The sequence below is a fragment of the Pelobates fuscus genome, chromosome 4 (genome assembly GCF_036172605.1).
Source record: "Pelobates fuscus isolate aPelFus1 chromosome 4, aPelFus1.pri, whole genome shotgun sequence".
NCBI classification, from domain to species: Eukaryota; Metazoa; Chordata; class Amphibia; order Anura; family Pelobatidae; genus Pelobates; species Pelobates fuscus.
In genome coordinates, this window is record NC_086320.1 from 82132586 (window position 1) to 82151148 (window position 18563).

Sequence of the window (18563 nt, forward strand, 5' to 3'; positions counted from 1 at the left end):
ACATTATGACATTTACAGCTTAAATGTGAGGCAGAACTACAAATTTTTTAAAAAAATTAACATTTCTCACAGTTTTTTTATTTTATTCATAATAAATTATGTTTCATATTTAAATATTTGATACGAAATGAAAGCCCTGTTTCTCCTGAACAAAATGATATATAATAAGTGTGGGTGCATATAATATGAAAGAGGGGAACTACGGGTGAACAGACATATAGCGCAAATTCCAGTTTTTGTTTACATTTTGTTTTGATCAGAACGTGTACTATTGACTCCGTCCTGAAGGGGTTAATATAATTCTTTTTAGGATCTAATTTTATTTAGAAATTTACCAGTAGATGCTGCATTTCCCACCCTAGTCTTATACTTGAGTCAATACGTTTTCCCAGTTTTTGGGGGTAAAATTAGGGGCCTCGGCTTATATTCGGGTCGGCTTATATTCGAGTATATACGGTAAATGGTGAAGAGTGACAAACTCAAACAAACAAACAAACAAAAAAGAATGTATGTATACTGAATAGGATAAGTGATGGGTCAGACCAATTACCATACATAAGGATCAGTAATTACTTATCAATCTCTATAGTAGCAACAAACGTACTATACATCACAATTCAAATATCCTAAAGGACATTGCTACAGTTGTTTGTACATTTGCATCAAGATTCTCTGATCTAATAGTGAATAGGATCTGATCTCCACATGCAGTGGCTCAAAGTACAACCAGCTAATTAAGGGCTCACTTCACTACCTCAAATTGGAGATAGAATGCAGCATTACAGAAAGCAAAGGTGCACACCCCAACACTTTTTTTTTATCACCATAAGTCCCCCAGCATTCTTCTGAAACCTAATAGAGAGTTAAAAGTGAATAAAGCTCATAAAGTCTGTTATCCTTATATGTTATCCTTATATGTTATACGTTGGCCACTATGAGTGCGTCTAACAATGTTCTACTACTACCATTGCCCTAATCTCGTAGAGCTCCAACATTAGCTGCTATACTGAGCTATATAGAGGGCTCACTTTTAAATGGCCTACTATACCAGGATTTTGAACGTGAAATTAAAAGGGTTCTGACGCGTATTTCTGCGCTTGTGGTACCTTTTTCAGGGTAAAAAAATGAAGTGGCATCACTCCATTTTTTATTCACTGATGAAGGCGCTATGAATGCTGAAACACAATTAGAACAGGGAATCTTGATACAAATTTAGTAACATTTGCAAGAACGTTCTTTAGGATATTTGACTCATAGTAAATTGTAAGTAAGTTATTTACATGCTTTTACATTTTACATGTAATTACTGATCCTAGTATAAAACAACCATCTAGCCCCTCTGGTCCCCACTTGCCCTCCTAAATACAGCTACATCTTATTTATATTCCAGTCTGATGCTGCTAGCTCTGTCCCTGGCTGAGTGTGTTAAGGAGGCAGATCAGGGGCAGAGCCAGCACAAGTTAAACACAGCCCTGGCCATTTAGCATCTCCTCATAAAGATGCATTGAATCAATGAATCTCTATGAGGAAAGTTCAGTGTCTGCATGCAAAGGGAGGAGACGCTGAATGGCAGTGCTGCACAGTGTGCAGCACTGCCCCAGAAAGCACCTCTAATAGCCATCTGAGCAGTGGCTAGTGGAGGTATCCCTAGGCTGTAAATACTGCCTTTTCTTTAAAAACACAGTGTTTTGTGCAAAAAAGCCTGAATGGACTGATTATAAATACAGTAAGCAATAGTTGTTCTGGTGACTACTTTGTCCCTTTAATTATTGTTTGTGAAATTGGGGAAACATTATAAATATCATATATCTGCTCTAGTCCAAGAATTTCAGTCCTAAACTGCATATAGATGTTTATAGCTTGAATGATGCAATGTAAAATGTGATGTTTTCATGTTCAGGAAAATAAAGTATATCTGAAAACAAGCAATGATCCAAACCTCATCTTTAACTGCCCTACCTTGTTATTTAGTTAATGCAGCACATTTAGAATGTTCTTTCCTTTTCAGATTTACTTTTGCTCAGAAATGCACAAAAGAAAACCACATTAATATAACCACAGGGAGATAGGCCGTAATAGTTTTTGAGGTCTTGGCTGTGCAGCACCTCATCAGGTTTACTCTTTGACAGGACTTCGCAAACTTAAACTACTAGATAACAGCGAGTAATAGGACTATGTATGCATTAATAACTGCTGGCCACAAACACACTCACAGGGAATTAAACTAAATGTATAGCACCAGTGTACCACCGCATACCTTACACAAAGTCAGTGTCCTATAATGTGTAACAGAGAGAGTTGTAAAAGTATTCTAGCATGTATGAGACAGAAATATATCTGAAAGGAGACATTGTCTACCTATTTTATAAAATATAATTATTTTACCTTATATATGGAAGATAAAATGTACATTTCATTCAAAGAGACACACCACAGTCTGGGTTTACCTACTTTGCTAGGTGAAAGAGCACCGTTACGAAATTCTTAGCAGTCAGGGCCAGCCTTAGTATTTGTGACACACTCCCCTTCCTACGTGAGTTTGCCACAAGCTCCTGGAGGAGCCTGCTTGCCAGCCTCCTGCCCACAGATTCGTGGCCCTGCAGGGAAACCTGTAAAAGACTACCGAAACTGACCGGCCGTTAGCACGGATTTCATGGAACTGTTTTGGGCAAAGGATCATATGCATGGTCAGTCAAAATTATGACTTCCATGAGAATTCCGAACCCCTGAACCAATCTGGGTGATTTTTGGATATGTTGGTCACCTAGATCAGATCTATCAGGGGAGGTAACTTTTGTGGGGGTTTTATGTGTTTGAAAGGAATTCTTTTTTTTGTAATATTGTATGTTTTTCTGTGCCTGGAGATAATTAAGTTAGTTCCGTTCCTGACTCCATTATCTCTCAGGCACAGAGGAGGAGTTTGTAACTAATAACTTGTCCCCTCTCATGTCCAGGAGAGGAATTATCCTGTTTGTGTGGGACTGTCTGGGGCGTGCTTAACGGTGTCTGAAATTGTACAAAAGCAGGCCATCTGGACAGATTAAAGCATCCCAACTTGCACTCCCAGAACTATGTGTCGTCTGGTTACTGGGAGGGGAAAGGGCTAATCACTAATCACTGTTCAGTGTGGAGGATTCAACAGGGAAAGTCCTTGTAAGGACTAGAGCTCCCAAGACTGAGTGTCATCCAGCGCCTGGGGGTGGATAGAGCGAGTTCCCCATTCTGCTCCAGGAGGGAGCGGTTCCAGGACCCCAGTCAAGCCACGGTGACTGTGAGCAGAAGTGCTGCGGTTTGTCCCCTGTTCCAGCTAGGAAGCAGTCCTTGGCGGAGGTACCCAGCACCCAGCTAATGCTCTCACCCAACAGTAATGTTAACTGGTTAACTGGTTGATTAGCGCTAGCAGCTCCCACTGCTATCCAACCATCCTTGCGCCTGTCCAGGGGCCATACCAGTCTGAGTTTTCTTTTGGAAATACTAAGCTTGAAAGACAGAGTTCTCCAAGGATTAAACTTGAATCACTCCATGTGCAGCTCCACAACAGAGATAACTGTATAAGTATTAAAAACAGAGTACAGCCCAAAACAGGAGGACATTTTTTTTAATTAAAAACAAAACAAAAAAATATATAACTTTTCAGGCAAATAAATGCATTAAAGGGACACTCCAGGAGTGGTCTGGGTGCCAACTCCCTCTACTCCTAACCCTGCAAGTGTAATTATTGCAGTTTTCTATAAACTGCAATAATTACCTTGCAGGGTTACCTCCACCTCTAGTGGCTGTCTACTAGACAGTCACTAGAGGGAACTTCCTGGATTATAGCACAGGTTATCTGTGCTAGAGCGTCGCTGGACGTCCTCACGCTGTGTGAGGACCTCCAGCGTTGCTCATTTCCCCATAGGAAAGCATTGACAATCTTTTTCAATGCTTTCCTATGGGAAGCACTAATGCGCATGCGCATTAGGTCTCCCCGGCCAGTGGGCGGGATCAGTCTCGCCCACCAGCCGACGGAGTCAGTAGGAGGAGCGGCGCGGAGGAGGAGACAGCGATGAGGGACATCGTCGCTGCCTCAGGTAAGTGACTGAAGGGGTTTTCACCCCTTCAGTAGCCGGGGATTGGGGGGTGGGAGGGAGAGGGAACCTGCAGTGCCAGGAAAACGGATTGTTTTCCTGGCACTGGAGATTCCCTTTAATTCATAGATCTGAATGTGTGCAAATATTTGTATAAAACCTGTTAGGTTGTTTTATTAACCTTTCTCTTTGACCTCCTTCTGTCCTTAATTGCCTATACTTCGTTCTAGTACTTGTAACAAGAGCAAAGTTTTATCGCAATTATGGGATTGCACTTTGTGTGATTGAGTTTTGGTACATGGAGCAGTCCATCCATTAACTCTTGCACAAAGACAGCGTAGACCTTCAGACACACTGTGTGAGAAATATTCCCTACACCCTGCCTCGGCACCCAATTTCCTTGGCCACATCCACTCCTCCAAAACCTCCCACCATATTAAACGTTATGCTATATTAAAAACAAGCTAGTAGTGGCTGTTTGTGTTAACATTTCTTTTTTTTCTTTTTTTTGTATTAATTTTTATTTCAATTGACATACTTTACTTGGCACTCTGGGTAAAGAATGGAATTAGTTAACTCCTGCAGTGCTGTATGCACTGCCATGCATGCAAGAAAACACAGGGGCATGGATGTAGTCACTTGGAACTACTCCAATGTAGGAAATAAGATGGATGGTGGGTGGAGGCATAATGGAACTCAAAGCACCCTCACCAACCCTCATGTTTCCCACAGTGCTAATCCACCCCAACCACCATCCGTGTGTTGCTAATTTTAATTAGTTAATACAGTTCATCTTAAACATTTATTTCTAAATTTGAACAGGAATCTGTGCACTCTGCAGCAGGAACAATTATATAAGAGGAGTTATAATGACTGTAAGTCTAATATTTCCACCTGCTCTCTTGTAATTGTCCTGGAAGCCTGTCTCCCATTGATATGGAAGGATACAATTGTCTTTCATCACCAGATAACAGGAAAAATATACAATTATGTTAATTAATGGTCGAAATGTTGTATCTTTGTATGTCCTCTTTGATCCTCAATAAATAATGATTTTTTTTTTTCATTTTTCAATTTTTTATATATTTTTAAGTAAATATATCACCCCCTCCAAACTCCCCAAACAGCCTTCCTTCACTGAATAAAGATTCATAGGGTAATTTTCTTGAAGCACTTACCCACCCACCCACCCACCCCTCCCTCTCCTCCCCCCCCCCCCCTTAGCAGATACAGACTTTTTCAGAGCTACAATCAAGTGAACACTTGCCTATACATAAAGAACACCATCACAGCCTTTTGAACAGCCCCAAAGGCTGGACCCTCAAAAGCTAATAAATAAAACATCTAAAATGTTAAGCATAGCCCCTAGCACATGGTAAAAACTCAGTTTGTACTGCGCCTATCATTTGTTAAAATAACTACGTTTTACAAAAGGGATAGCCAACCAATGCTTGGATAAGCTAGCATGAAGATATACCCACAAAAGAAAATCATGATAAAATAGCCTATGGAACAATACATTTAAAATGGGTATCATTAAAAAAAAGTGGATAGATATGCTTTTTTTTTCATAAAGCAAAAACATGACAAAGATGCTGTAGTAGTTCATGGAAATAACTCAAATGACACATTTCTCACATATCATATATCAGATCAGACCTGACTAACAGTGCATGGTATAGGGTCGAATAATCACTGTGAGAGGAAATGTGATTATCCTACATATGACAGTCTCCGGAGTTTCTAAAGAAACAGATAGGAAACACGTTTCACAAGCGATTTTATTTTATTAGAATTGAGTGTAATGCATTCCCCATGCCTACGGTAGAATGTCCAATAAATCAAGACTTCATGCCATACATTTCTAATTTATTTTATTTTTTTCAGGCATAAAACAAAACATTATTGCTAACTGCAATATATAATGTCTCCAAACATGTCGCATGGGAATACATTTGAAAATAATAAGTATGGCGAGGGGTTCTTATAATTTGAAACCAAGTATTAAATAGTGAATTCCCAAGCTCAAGTTGTGACAATCAAGTGGGATCATATGTCACACCTCATACATCAGCATTCCTGAGATTAACATGTCACATTTCATTATGGCGACTCATGCATTATATCTTAACTTTAAAAGTGCAAAAGCAACAATGACCGAAAAACCATTACTATATTAAAATAACATACTTAAAACCCTAACTTTAAATAGCATGCATTAAAGAATGTTAAACTGACTCACTACTTTTTTTTTTTTTTTTTTTTTAATCTGATTTAATTTAATAGGCAGCATGACATAAATACTAAAGCACACATTAAGTCATGGATATTGTAAAGTTTTAAAATGCTCTCTATTGACACCCAGATTACGCATCAACTATTATATAAAATTGAAAAACTCATTGACAAAGACCTATTTATTTATGGATGCCAGTAATATCTGCACATTACGGTTATTAATACTATTATTGTTTATAAAGCAGCAACATATTCCACAGCGTTGTACAATGAATGGACTAACAGAAAAGTATTTGTAACAAAAAGAGTTGGACTCACAGGAGCATAGGGTGTTGAGGGCCCTGCTCAAACAAGTTTACATTCTAGAGGGAGTGGGGTAAAGTGGTAAGGTTAAGATATGTTTCATGTACGGGAAAAGTAGGTTGCTAGAATAGTTTTCAATAACAGTTTAGTTGTTTTTGTTTTGTTTTTTTGGAGTTGCAGGAGAAGAAGCAAGGTGACCAAGATGTGGGGAGGGAAAGCTATTAACAGTTTAATTGATAAGTGGGTTTTCAATTTTTTTTTGAAGGAATTGAGACTGGATGAGAGTCTAACGAAGCAGGGAAGGGTGTTCCATAGTGCAGCTCTAAAGAAGACTTCAAGGTGAGCGTCACAGGTGCAAGTATGAACAGAGGATAGACACAGGTCTTCAGAGTATAGGGGCATGGACAGGATATACTTGTGTATTAGGGAGGATAGGCAGGTAGGAGCAGCATTATGTAGAGATTTGTAAGCAAGTACCAGAATCTTAAGGGACGCCAATGTAGGGACTGATGGAGGTGGGAGGTGTAGGTGGTGCAGAAGGACAGGAAGATAAACCTCACATTATAGACTGTAAAGGGGCACAAAAAGCATAAGACAACTGAGAAGCAGTTTGCAGTAGTCAAGGTGAGATTGGATTGCGGCGTTAAATAGGGGTGGATGCGTGCTATGTTTTTGAGATGAAAGTGGCAGGATTTGGCACGTGATTGGACATGAGGGGTGAAGGAGAGTTGGAATCAAAAAGAACACCAAGGTAGTGAATCTGCGAGGTAGAGCTGGTGGTAGTGCTATTGACTTGGAGTGAGTAGCAACACTTGAGGGAGGAAAGACAAGAATGTATGCTTTGGACTGTTTAAGTTTAAAGTAGTGAGCAACCATCCAGTTAGAAATAGAAGAGAGGCTGTCAGAGACACGAGTCAAGAGGTGCAGCAAGAGATCAGGAGAGGACAGATAGATTTGATTGCCATCTGCATAGAATTGATATTGAAAGCCAAAGGAGCTGATGAGTTTACCAAGGGAGGTAGTATAAGATACCAGTTTGCAACATGAATGTATCAACTGGAGCTTTGTAGTAACAATGTACAATAGCCAATTAGCCCATATCTACATTTCTGATTGGATGAACACGGATATGGGCTGATCTGTTATTGTACTTTGCTAGTACATTGTGCTCACTGTATGCTTTAAAAAAGAAAAATCATCAATAGCACTCCAGTGCTCACACACTCTGTATACATGAACATATACAATGACCTTAATGCAAGAATATATATACAGCATTGTATGGGTGCCATCATACTTGTGCACATATCCATCACCTTTAATGCATGCTTGCACACACTGAAGCTCATATATACAGTATGTCTGGGTCTGGAGCTCTGGCTGTGAGGGGTCCTTCCTTGAGCCAACAGTATCTCCCGCTTGTCCCTGAGCACCCTCACTTTAAAACCACCATTTTAAAAGCCCCTTTGTTGTTCCCTGGTGCTTCTCAATGACTAAATGTGCCACTGCTGGTACTATGAGCCATCAGTAGAGCAAGGGAACTCTCAAGGGAGCTCTTAAAGTACATACATATATGACAGGATATTGTTTTTGTTTTTTTAGTAAGAAAAAAAAAAAAGCTTACTCAAAATGGAGCACAGTAAAAAAAAAACATGTATATTACTTACAACTGAAGAGCTATGCAATGAGTCTAAACAATAATGTCACTTTCAAACATTTTGTCTATGGGTGTCCTGTTTGTTTAATTCTGTTTCTAGCACATTGGTTTGACCCATTGAGTACCAGCTGTGTGGGCAAAACACTGCAAAGCAATACAATGCTTAGCCTCTCTGGCTTTTAAAAGGTTAATTGAAGGAGACATGGAGAAGGAAAGTAACTTATCTAAGGTCACTGAGAGCCATGAGAAAATCTCAGTAGATCTAATCACCAATTTCTGTTCTAGCATTAACCCACTCACCCTATTGAACTATTCACCTACCCCTTTTCTTGTAAGTAGCTGTTCCCACAATCCCTGTCTTATGTAGGTAAAAGAGATGTCCACTGCAAGGAAAAATCATTCATCTCAAGAAAATAGTAATTAGGAATTGGACGGCAAAACTGCAGACTGCCGTTGATTAAATGAATATTCTAACATTGTCAATAAAGACATTTCTTTTCATTACAGTTTATTTTCTTCATTAGATCACTGCCCTCCCCCCATTAAAGTGTAAAATAAAGTCAACTATTTTATTACACGCACTACAGCTGCCCCTCACTTCTAAGAACATCATCACTGATGATACTAGGCCAAACTAATGCTTCTAATAGAGATGCATTAGCATTCTATGACACATGTAATCAATTGTATACAACAAATGTTTGCTCTACCCACCCCTCTCTCGAGCCTTTGCCCCTCCTGGATGTAAATACCTTCATATAATCTATTGTAAGCGCTATGGAATTTGGTGGCGCCTTACAAATAAGAAAATAATAATAATAATATAACTATGTCTTATCTTTATCCTTGTTCTTTAGGGCTTAGCTCACAAACTAGGCCCAAGCAATACAGAGTATCTTCCTTTCCTCTAAGCACTCTCCCCTCAGCCCCTCCCCTCTCACCCCCAGTTCCTTTTAAACTTATAGCATGCTCCTCTGGTTGTTTGGGACCTTACTCAATCATCCCCTTTACACATTAACAGTAGCTGCAACTTTCCATTCATTTTCTCAGGCCATCATTTCCAAATTCCCCTGCTACCTCTAGTCTCAAATCCAAATTTTATTCTTTAGATTGTAAACTCAAAAGCTATCTAACTAAGCACTTTGTATAATGGAGTTTCAGTGGCGAGATCTCAGCACACAGGCAGGCCCCTCTTTACTTTTTGCATTGGCCTGTGTATACTGTGTGTTCTCCCTAATTCTACATCGCTGCAGAATACGTTGGTGATTTATAAATGTCAGTAATAAATCAATAATCACAACATTCCATCAATGTCTACAGAATTATTTGCTTGAATGATTTTCTATGAGAAGCATTAACAGAGTTTGGGAAAGACTTACGTGACAATTGTCAATATTTCAACGTTTTTAATGAGCAAGTGCTTATTGTGGCTGTCTGCTTGACAAATGTAAATATGGCTGTATCTCATAAACAAAGTGTTTCTGTTTTTCAGACAGGTTCTTTGCAGCAAAACACTACATTAAGATAAAGTGTTTTTGGTGATTAGATTGTTCCTCTAATATGTTTTGAAGCATTCTGCAAAGAAAATATTAATGATAAATTAAAATAATAATGAAAAGACACTCACATTTGACGTTCCTGTATTTTCACAAATTATCAGGCTCTGCAACCACATACCCCTGACCCCCACATTTATAAAACCCTTTCAGTCACTTATCTGATTCTAGCACCGGTGTCCCTCAGCGCTGTGTCGGGTTCCTCCTTTGCAGCATTAGGCCTTCTCGTAGGAAATCATTCAAGTAATGCTTTCCTATGGGGTTTTGCTTGACACTTGATGTCTTCATGCAAAGCGTAAGGACGTACAGCGTCGTTTCATGGGAGTCAAACTCAGTGAAACTGCAGGAAGTGCATCTGCTGGCTGGCTGGTAGACTGCCACAGGAGGCAATCTTATCTCTAAACCTGCAATGTTTTACAGGGGACAGGGGCACTGCATCCAGGCCACCTAAATGATATGAAGTGGTCTAGTTGCCTATAGTGTCCCTTTAATACCTTCTATGCATAATAGCCACATTCAAATAGATTACATATATAGTGATATAAATATGCTGTTGCTCTAAATTTAGTTTCTAGCAAGGTAGACTACCACATAGTTCATGGAGAAAAGTAAAAGTATTTATAAATATAAAAAAAGCACTGCAAACCCTCTGTTATCAGCTTACCTGTCTAATATTAATGTACTTCAAAGTCACACGTGAATGAGAGGCAGGGCCCCACGTATAGTGATAGACTGACACTTATGATTATCATGATTTCAAAAATATGCGTGGTGGAGAATGTAACCCTCCTCTCGATTAATTTAGATTATTATATAATTATCCTGTCCAAAAGAGTTATACAGTACTGCAGAGCTGTCTTGCATCGAGATTTTCTTTGTCACGTCAAATACATTTCCCAAATGATTATTGACGTCAAAAACAATTTTGTATACTTACAGGTCCTGTCACTTGAGAAGCACTCTCAATTTCATCACCGTCTTCCATTACTGATTCTGCTCCGGGCAACGACGCTGCACCTGAGACAAAAACCCCAAAATACTTTTATGTAGTTACTTTGGAGTAATGGATCTCATGAAATATGTAAACTTCTATGATGCCTGCCAAAACTATACAACTCGATTTAAAAGGAGGTTTTATTTTACATGATTATTATGTTTTACATCTTGTCTGCCACAAGATTAAAGTGGCAGACTGAAGATCTGAGTGAAAAATTGAATTCTTAATAGACTTTAAAGCAGAATGTTTTATGTCTGTCTATCTATCTATCTATCTATCTATCTATCATCTATCATCTATACATATATATAATATCCAAAAATGAATGGCTGCTCACCGGACTTAAATCTTTTTTTTTTTATTTATTTGAATTTGTTAAAAAATAACGACCAACGTTTCAGTCCCCGCTCGGGACTTTCCTCAGGGTCTGGATTAACAGGACAACAACTGTCCTGTTAATCCAGACCCTGAGGAAAGTCCCAAGTGGGGACTGAAATGTTGGTCGTTATTTTTTAACAAATTCAAATAAATTTTCATTTGGTGAGCAGCCATTCATTTTTGGATATTTGCATCAATTGGACCTTTGGTTTATGTGCCCGGCATTGGAGCAACTTAAGGTTGAGTGCAGGGGATCTTTTTATATTATTGCAAATTATCAATATGTAGGAACCCAATTATACCATAAGAACAAACCATTGAAATTAATTTATAACGTGTGTTATCTTTTTTCATTGGGTTTAATTGTATATTAACATTTTAGTAAATAACAAATAACACCACAATCCAGTTCACTCCAGGAACACATATTGGAATTGTTCTTAAATATGGTGCATATATGTGAAAAGAGAGGAGTTGCCAATGGAATATGTCTGCTGCTTCTACTGGTTTCCATGGTAACGCTCTCACTTTTAGTTCTATAGACCACGTTTTAGAAGAGAAAACTTTAATAAATCTCCCTAATTGTTTCCATTTTGTCTATTCTTTCTCTATACTCTCTACTGAGACTGCTACGTGCAATGCCTTATAACAATGACTAATAACAAAGAGGAAGCCATTTTGTGGTTCTAATTCCCAGAATGGTACAGTGCAAAGTTTTACATTTAATGTTATATTTCATACTTCTCAAACTCGTATTTGTCAAAGGGAAGCTCTAAGCATCAAAACCACTAAAAAGGTATGTAGTGAGTTTGATGCATAGATGGACAATGAAAATGGACTTGGACAATGTAAGATATTGCCATTTTGAGAAATGGCAATGTTTTACATTTGTCCAAGAACATTCTCTAGTGGCTGTCAGACTGAATTTTTAAAGTTCTTCACATTCATGCACAGCATGGATTCCATGATTCTATATGAAAAGCGTTGGATTAGCAGAATAAAGTGGTTGCGATCTTTGTACTCGAAGTCCCCAATGCTTTTCTATGAGAAGTATTGGATTAGACAATTTAGAAATAAGAAATTTAGAACTTTCTGAGACAGAATAGCTGCAGCAAGGCACTGAAACAAAGGTAATTATTTTCAATGTTAGAGCAAATTAAGGATTAAAAATGGGATGAGACAATGTTGTCCCTTGTCACCCTCATTATTTACACAGATGATCTTTTTTAACATGCAAACTCAATTGTTTTTCTCTTATGTGTCTTTCCTTTGCCTTATACTAAATCGTCTTTCTTCCAGTCTAAACAGATGACCTCCTGTTTGTGAATAGATTTCAACACTATGGTTTGTATTGGGCCCGGATATATTTGTATTATGTTATCATATCCCTTCTGAGGTGATGTTTTGTAAATTTGTTAACCTTTCTTCAGAGCTAAAATGTTCCATTCCTTTTATTAATTTTGTAGTCCATCTCTGCACTTTTTCTAGTGCCATAATATCCTTCTTTAGAACAGGTGCCCAAAATTGCACAGCATATTCAAGATGTTGTCTTACCAGAGATTTAGAAAGAGGCAAAGTGATATTCTCATCCCAAGAATTAATGCCCTTTTTAATACATGACAATACCTTACTGGCCTTAGCCACTGCTGATTGACATTGCACATTGTTGCCTAGCTTGTCACTGTTTCCACAACAACTATTGGGGATATTGGATGATGTAGGCAACAGCTGGCAATTTAAAATTTTATAGATAGATTTGGAATCCCTCAAAATCGATATTCAAACTTTAGAGCTATAATTGAGCATTGGAGTAGATTTACAGCTTCTAGTAGGAATTCAAATCTCACGCCCTTGAAAGAATGTTTAAATATCAACACAAAGAGCTGGAGGGGGATGACCTCAAAGATTCATGGTACTCTCTTGAGCTTCTTTTGATATAGCAAATTTCCCTTTCAGCCGCTTTAGGAGAGGGACCTAAGTGAGGTTTTTGGAAACTGCTATTGTCTATCCATTTGTACCACTATAATGGGAAATGGTTTCAAGTGTCTTTTAAGGTGATACTTAGACCAAATCAAATCTTTTCTTATCTCTTTTTATCATATTTCAGAGGGTGTGGTCTCAGGCGTACCTATTACTACAGGTGATGGGAGTGTTAAGGAGTAGCTAAACTCTGCAAGGGTATTTTTTTTATGTGTCAACTTCTTCAATTGACTCTTGTTATGGATTATAGTTATTTTAAATGCAATCTTACCCATTCCCCAGCTCTCTCAACCAGTGTACAAACTGTGCTATACAATTTTCTACACATGTCTGCATGAACTCTCAAAAGATGTAATACCTAATTTTCAGATGATATTACCAACAAATGCCCTTCACCTGCAATGTCAAATATTTAACAGAAGATCTTTTAGAAAGACTGCCCGCTCACAGCAAAAATGGGCTGCAGTGGAAAGAGTACCTAACTTCTGTGAGTCGTTGGTATTTTATTTATTTATATGTTCATTTATTCATTCATCCATACGTTTCTTGCTACTGATTTATTCAAATAAACTCTGCTTATCTTTTTTTTTTTAAATCATTTTGTTCCCTCTCTTCAACTCCTCATTCCTTCTCTTGTTGTCTTATGGTCCTCACATTATTGTAATTCTTTTAGTATTCAGTGTCATAATGTGTGAGATGGATGTTGACCTTTTATTTTGTTTTTGACTGTTTTTTCTTTTGCATGCTGAAGTCAGCTATATAATGTACACTGAGCAAAATTATAAACGCAACACTTTTGTTTTTGCCCCATTTTTCATGAGCTGAACTCAAAGATCTAAGACTTTTTCTATGTACACAAAAGTACATTTCTTTCAAATATTGTTCACAAATCTGTCTAAATCTGTGTTAGTTAACACTTCTCCTTTGCCGAGATAATCCATCCACCTCACAGGTGTAGCATATCAAGATGCTGATTAAACAGCATGATTATTACACAAGTGTGCCTTAGGCTGGCCACAATGAAAGGCCACTCTAAAATTTGCAGTTTTACTTTATTGGGGAGCTCCGGGGGGGTCCGAAAACCAGTCAGTATCTGGTGTGACAACCATTTGCCTCACACAGTGCAACACACCTCCTTCGCATAGAGTTGATCAGGTTGTTGATTGTGGGGTGTGGAATGTTGGTCCTCTCCTCTTCAATAGCTGTGCGAAGTTGCTGGATATTGGAAAGACCTGGAATGCACTGTCGTATACGCCGATCCAGAGCATCCCAAACATGCTCAATGGGTGACATGTCCGGTGAGAATGCTGGCCATGCAAGAACTGGGATGTTTTCAGCTTCCAGGAATTGTGTACAGATCCTTGCAACATGGGGCCATGCATTATCATGCTGCAACATGAGGTGATGGTGCTGGATGAATGGTACAACAATGGGTCTCAGATTCCCATCATGGTATCTCTGTGCATTCAAAATGCCGTCAATAAAATGCACCTGTGTTCATTGTCCATAACATATGCCTGCCCATACCATAACCCCGCCGCCATAATGGGCCACTCGATTCACAACGTTGACATCAGCAAACCGCTCACCCACACAACGCCCTACACGCTGTGTGCCATCTGCTCTATACAGTGAAAACTGTGATTCATCCATAAAGAGAACACCTCTCCAAAGTGCCAGACACCATCAAATGTGAGCATTTGCCCACTCAAGTCGGTTATGATGACAAACTGCAGTCAGGTCGAGACCCCGATGTGGACGACGAGCATGCAGATGAGCTTCCCTGAGACAGTTTCTGACAGTTTGTGCAGAAATCCTTTGGTTATGCAAACCGATTGTTGTAGCAATTGTCCGGGTGGCTGGTCTCAGACAATCTTGGAGGTGAAGATGCTGGATGTGGAGGTTCTGGGCTGGTGTGGTTACACATGGTCTACGGTTGTGAGGCCGGTTGGATGTACTGCCAAATTCTCTGAAATGCCTTTGGAGACAGCCTATGGTAGAGAAATTAACATTCAATTCACGGGCAACAGCTCTAGTGGACATTCCTTCAGTCAGCATGCCAATTGCATGCTCCCTCAAAACTTGCGACATCTATGGCATTGTGCTTTGTGATAAAAAAACAACATTTTAGAGTGGCCTTTTATTGTGGCCAGCCCAAGGCACACCTGTGCAATAATCAAGGTGTCTAATCAGCATCTTGATATGTCAAACCTGTGAGGTGGATGGATTATCTCAGCAAAGGAGAAGTTCTCACTAACACAGATTTGAGAGATGTAGGCCTTTTGTGTACATAGAAAAAGTCTTAGATCTTTGAGTTCAGCTCATGAAAATGGGGGCAAAAACAAAAGTGTTGCGTTTATAATTTTGTTCAGTGTATAATTACTGTAATGATAAAAATAAATTTACTAAGCCACAGAACTCTAAGGAACAATGAGTCTAATCATTGAAATCTATGCGCAACCCTGATACCAGAGAAACACTGCATTATCAGTGTCGACATACCCTACTAAAAAAAATCATAAGATGGGTGTAATATGCCCAAAATGGCTAAATAGGGAAATGGTGAAAAAATGCAGCAAATGTCAGACACAAACTTTGATGATACTTTTTTAACCCCTTAATGTTGGATGACGGACGGGTCAGTCATGCTGGGGAAGCACTTAACGCCGGATGGTGGACCCGGTCCCTCAGGCGCTAAAATTAACCCCAGATCGCTGCAGTGCCGGCGATTGCTGGGTTAACGCTGTTGTTGGGTGCCACTGAGACAGGGGCAGACCAGCAACAGCAAATCGCAATGTCCCAGCAGATGTGATCGCTGTGACAGCTAGTCACAGCGGTCACAATGCTGCTGGGATATCAGATCCGCCTCCCTCCACCTCTTGTGGGTTTTTGAAGTGGAGAGAGACGGATCGTTGTTACATTGTGCCCCTGAAATGAATAGATTGTCTGAAGAGGTTCCAAATCCCCTTTACCCTGTTCTTTTTTTTTTTTTTTTTTTTTTTAATAACCCTATCCCTGCTGATTGATTACTGCTGGCAGTGATCAAAATACAGATCAAGGTACTCTACTGTGATCTAGTTCCTTTTTACCCTCAGGGGTTAAATTAGATTTTTTAGTAACCCTAAGGGGTTAAATTTTAATATTTTATTAATTTGTGATTTAGTTAGTTGGGGTGGGTAGAATCTAGTGGGAATTGGGGAATTTAGTGATAAGCTAGTTAGGGGTGAAAAAAAAAAAAGTAAAAAAAAATTAAAGTTTATTACCATAGTACAGGCTTATGTCCTGTTAGCGGCCGACTCAGAGGTGATCGACACTAATAATTTTTCACCAGACATCCCAGAGTTTATTGCCAATCCTGGCACACAGGCTGACCAGTCTGGCTATAATGCGCTGGATTGTATGCAGCTTTTCTTGGGGGGGGGTGATTTTTTTGGGGGAGATAGTCACCCAGACTAATCTGTACGCTGAGCAGTATCTGGCATACAATCAAGAGTCTCTTATCGCCAGGAAAGAGAGATGAAACCAAACCAGTGTGCCAGAATTGAAACAATTCTGGGCACTGACAATGCTAATGGGGATAATTAAAAAGCCCACAATTAGAATGTATTGGTCTAAAAACCCCATTTACAATACCCCCATTTTTTCCCAGACAATGAGTAGGGACAGATATGAAGACATACTGCGATTTATGCAATTTAGTGACAATACGAAGTGCCCCCCAAAAGGTCATCCACAGTATGATCTTCTATATAAAATATGCCCTCTAACTGCCCACTTTAACAAAAAATGTGCCACTATTTATACCCCACAAAAACATATTTCTATTGACAAATCTTTCATGAAGTTTAAGGGAAGACTGGGGTTTAAACAGTACATCCCATCCAAAAGATCCAGATATGGGATCAAATTGTATACATTGTGTGAAAGTGGCAGTGGCTATGTGTACACCTTCCGTGTATACGAAGGAAGGGATAGCCACCTTGTTTCCCCAGGTTTCCTAGATATAGTAGGGACAAGTGAGAAAATTGTCTGGGATCTAATCATCGTTACTAAACAAGGGATATCACTTGTATATCAATAATTTTTACAATAGTATTCCACTTCTAAAAATGCTGTACTTCTTTGAGACCGTGGCCTCTGGCACTATTCGGAAGAGTCGCATAGGTTTCTCAAAGGCTCTAGTAGAAAATAAATAAAAAGGGGGGAAACAGCAGCTCTCTGACAGAATGAATGCTGGCACTAAAGTACCGCGATAAAAAGGAGGTGTTCATCCTAACTACCATCCATGGTGAATGCACTCACAAGGTAGCATTTTGTGGCAATTTAATGGGTGCCAGTCTGCATAACACATTACAATCTGCATATGGGGGGAGTTGACCTGTCCGATCAACTGATGCAGCCATATTTCATCATGTGAAAGACCAGGGCATGGTATAAAAAAGCGTAGATGTATATAATGCAGATAGCAATCCACAATGCCTTTGTAATTTTTAAAAGGGCAAATGCAGAGCTGAAATGCACATTTCTTCCATTTCAGATTCAGCTCATTTCTGGGCTGCTTCAGTTCCACAAAGGGGGACCATCAGTGGAGCCAAGCAGAAGAATGGAGGCAGGTCACTTCTGCTTCAGGATGCCATCAACCCCCAAAAAGAAAACCCCCCAGAAAAGTTGCAGGGTGTGTTACAAGAGGGGCGTAAGAGGTGAGACCAGTTATTACTGCCCTGATTGCCCCTCTCAGCCCAGCCTATGTATTGGCCACTGTTTTAAAATTTTCCACAACCAGGCCAATAAGTTTTGGGGTGTGATTTTAGTCATCTGATTGTTTGGTTACTGAATCTTGGCTTTGTCTCCAGTTCATCCTGTCTTCTCTGATCCTTGACCTCGGCTTGTCCTATCCTTGTTCCGTTTCTCTTTACTCCTTTGACCTTGGCTTGCAACTTGACTATTCTCTGCTTGTATAGCCCGGCCATTCTAAGGACCAGTATTACCAGTTTCTCTCTCTGTGTTATCTCTCTTTGTGGTCTGTCTGTGTTTTGGTTCCGGAATCAGTGACAGCATTGCCCCTGATAAGTTTATGCCAAATATTTCCCTTTTCACAGCACATCGTATGCACTTGTTCATAATTTGAATTGATGAGTTGCTTATATTTAAAAATAGATGTGGCCTTTGCGAGGTAATTTGCAATCACGAGCTGCTAAAATGAGACTTTTGCCCAGCATCCACTTTTGAAAAATGAAATTGGTGTGTCTCAAATGTGCCCCTTAAACATCTACATATCCCTGAAAAAGGTACAGATGGGGGTATTGTTGTACTAAGACGACATACCTGAGCAACATATTAGGTATTATACTGCCGTAGCACACATAAGGATTGCAAAATATTCACTA

General features: G+C 39.3%; 1 protein-coding gene across 1 annotated transcript in view; it reads right to left on the reverse strand.

Annotated features, from left to right (window-relative positions):
* C4H8orf34 (chromosome 4 C8orf34 homolog) overlaps positions 1-18563 on the reverse strand; it is a 182241-nt gene that overhangs the window by 21276 nt on the left and 142402 nt on the right. Inside the window, exon 10 of the mRNA XM_063451341.1 lies at positions 10759-10838. Within this exon, the coding sequence (XP_063307411.1) occupies positions 10759-10838 (80 nt within the window). The remainder of the gene's footprint in view (positions 1-10758; positions 10839-18563) is intronic.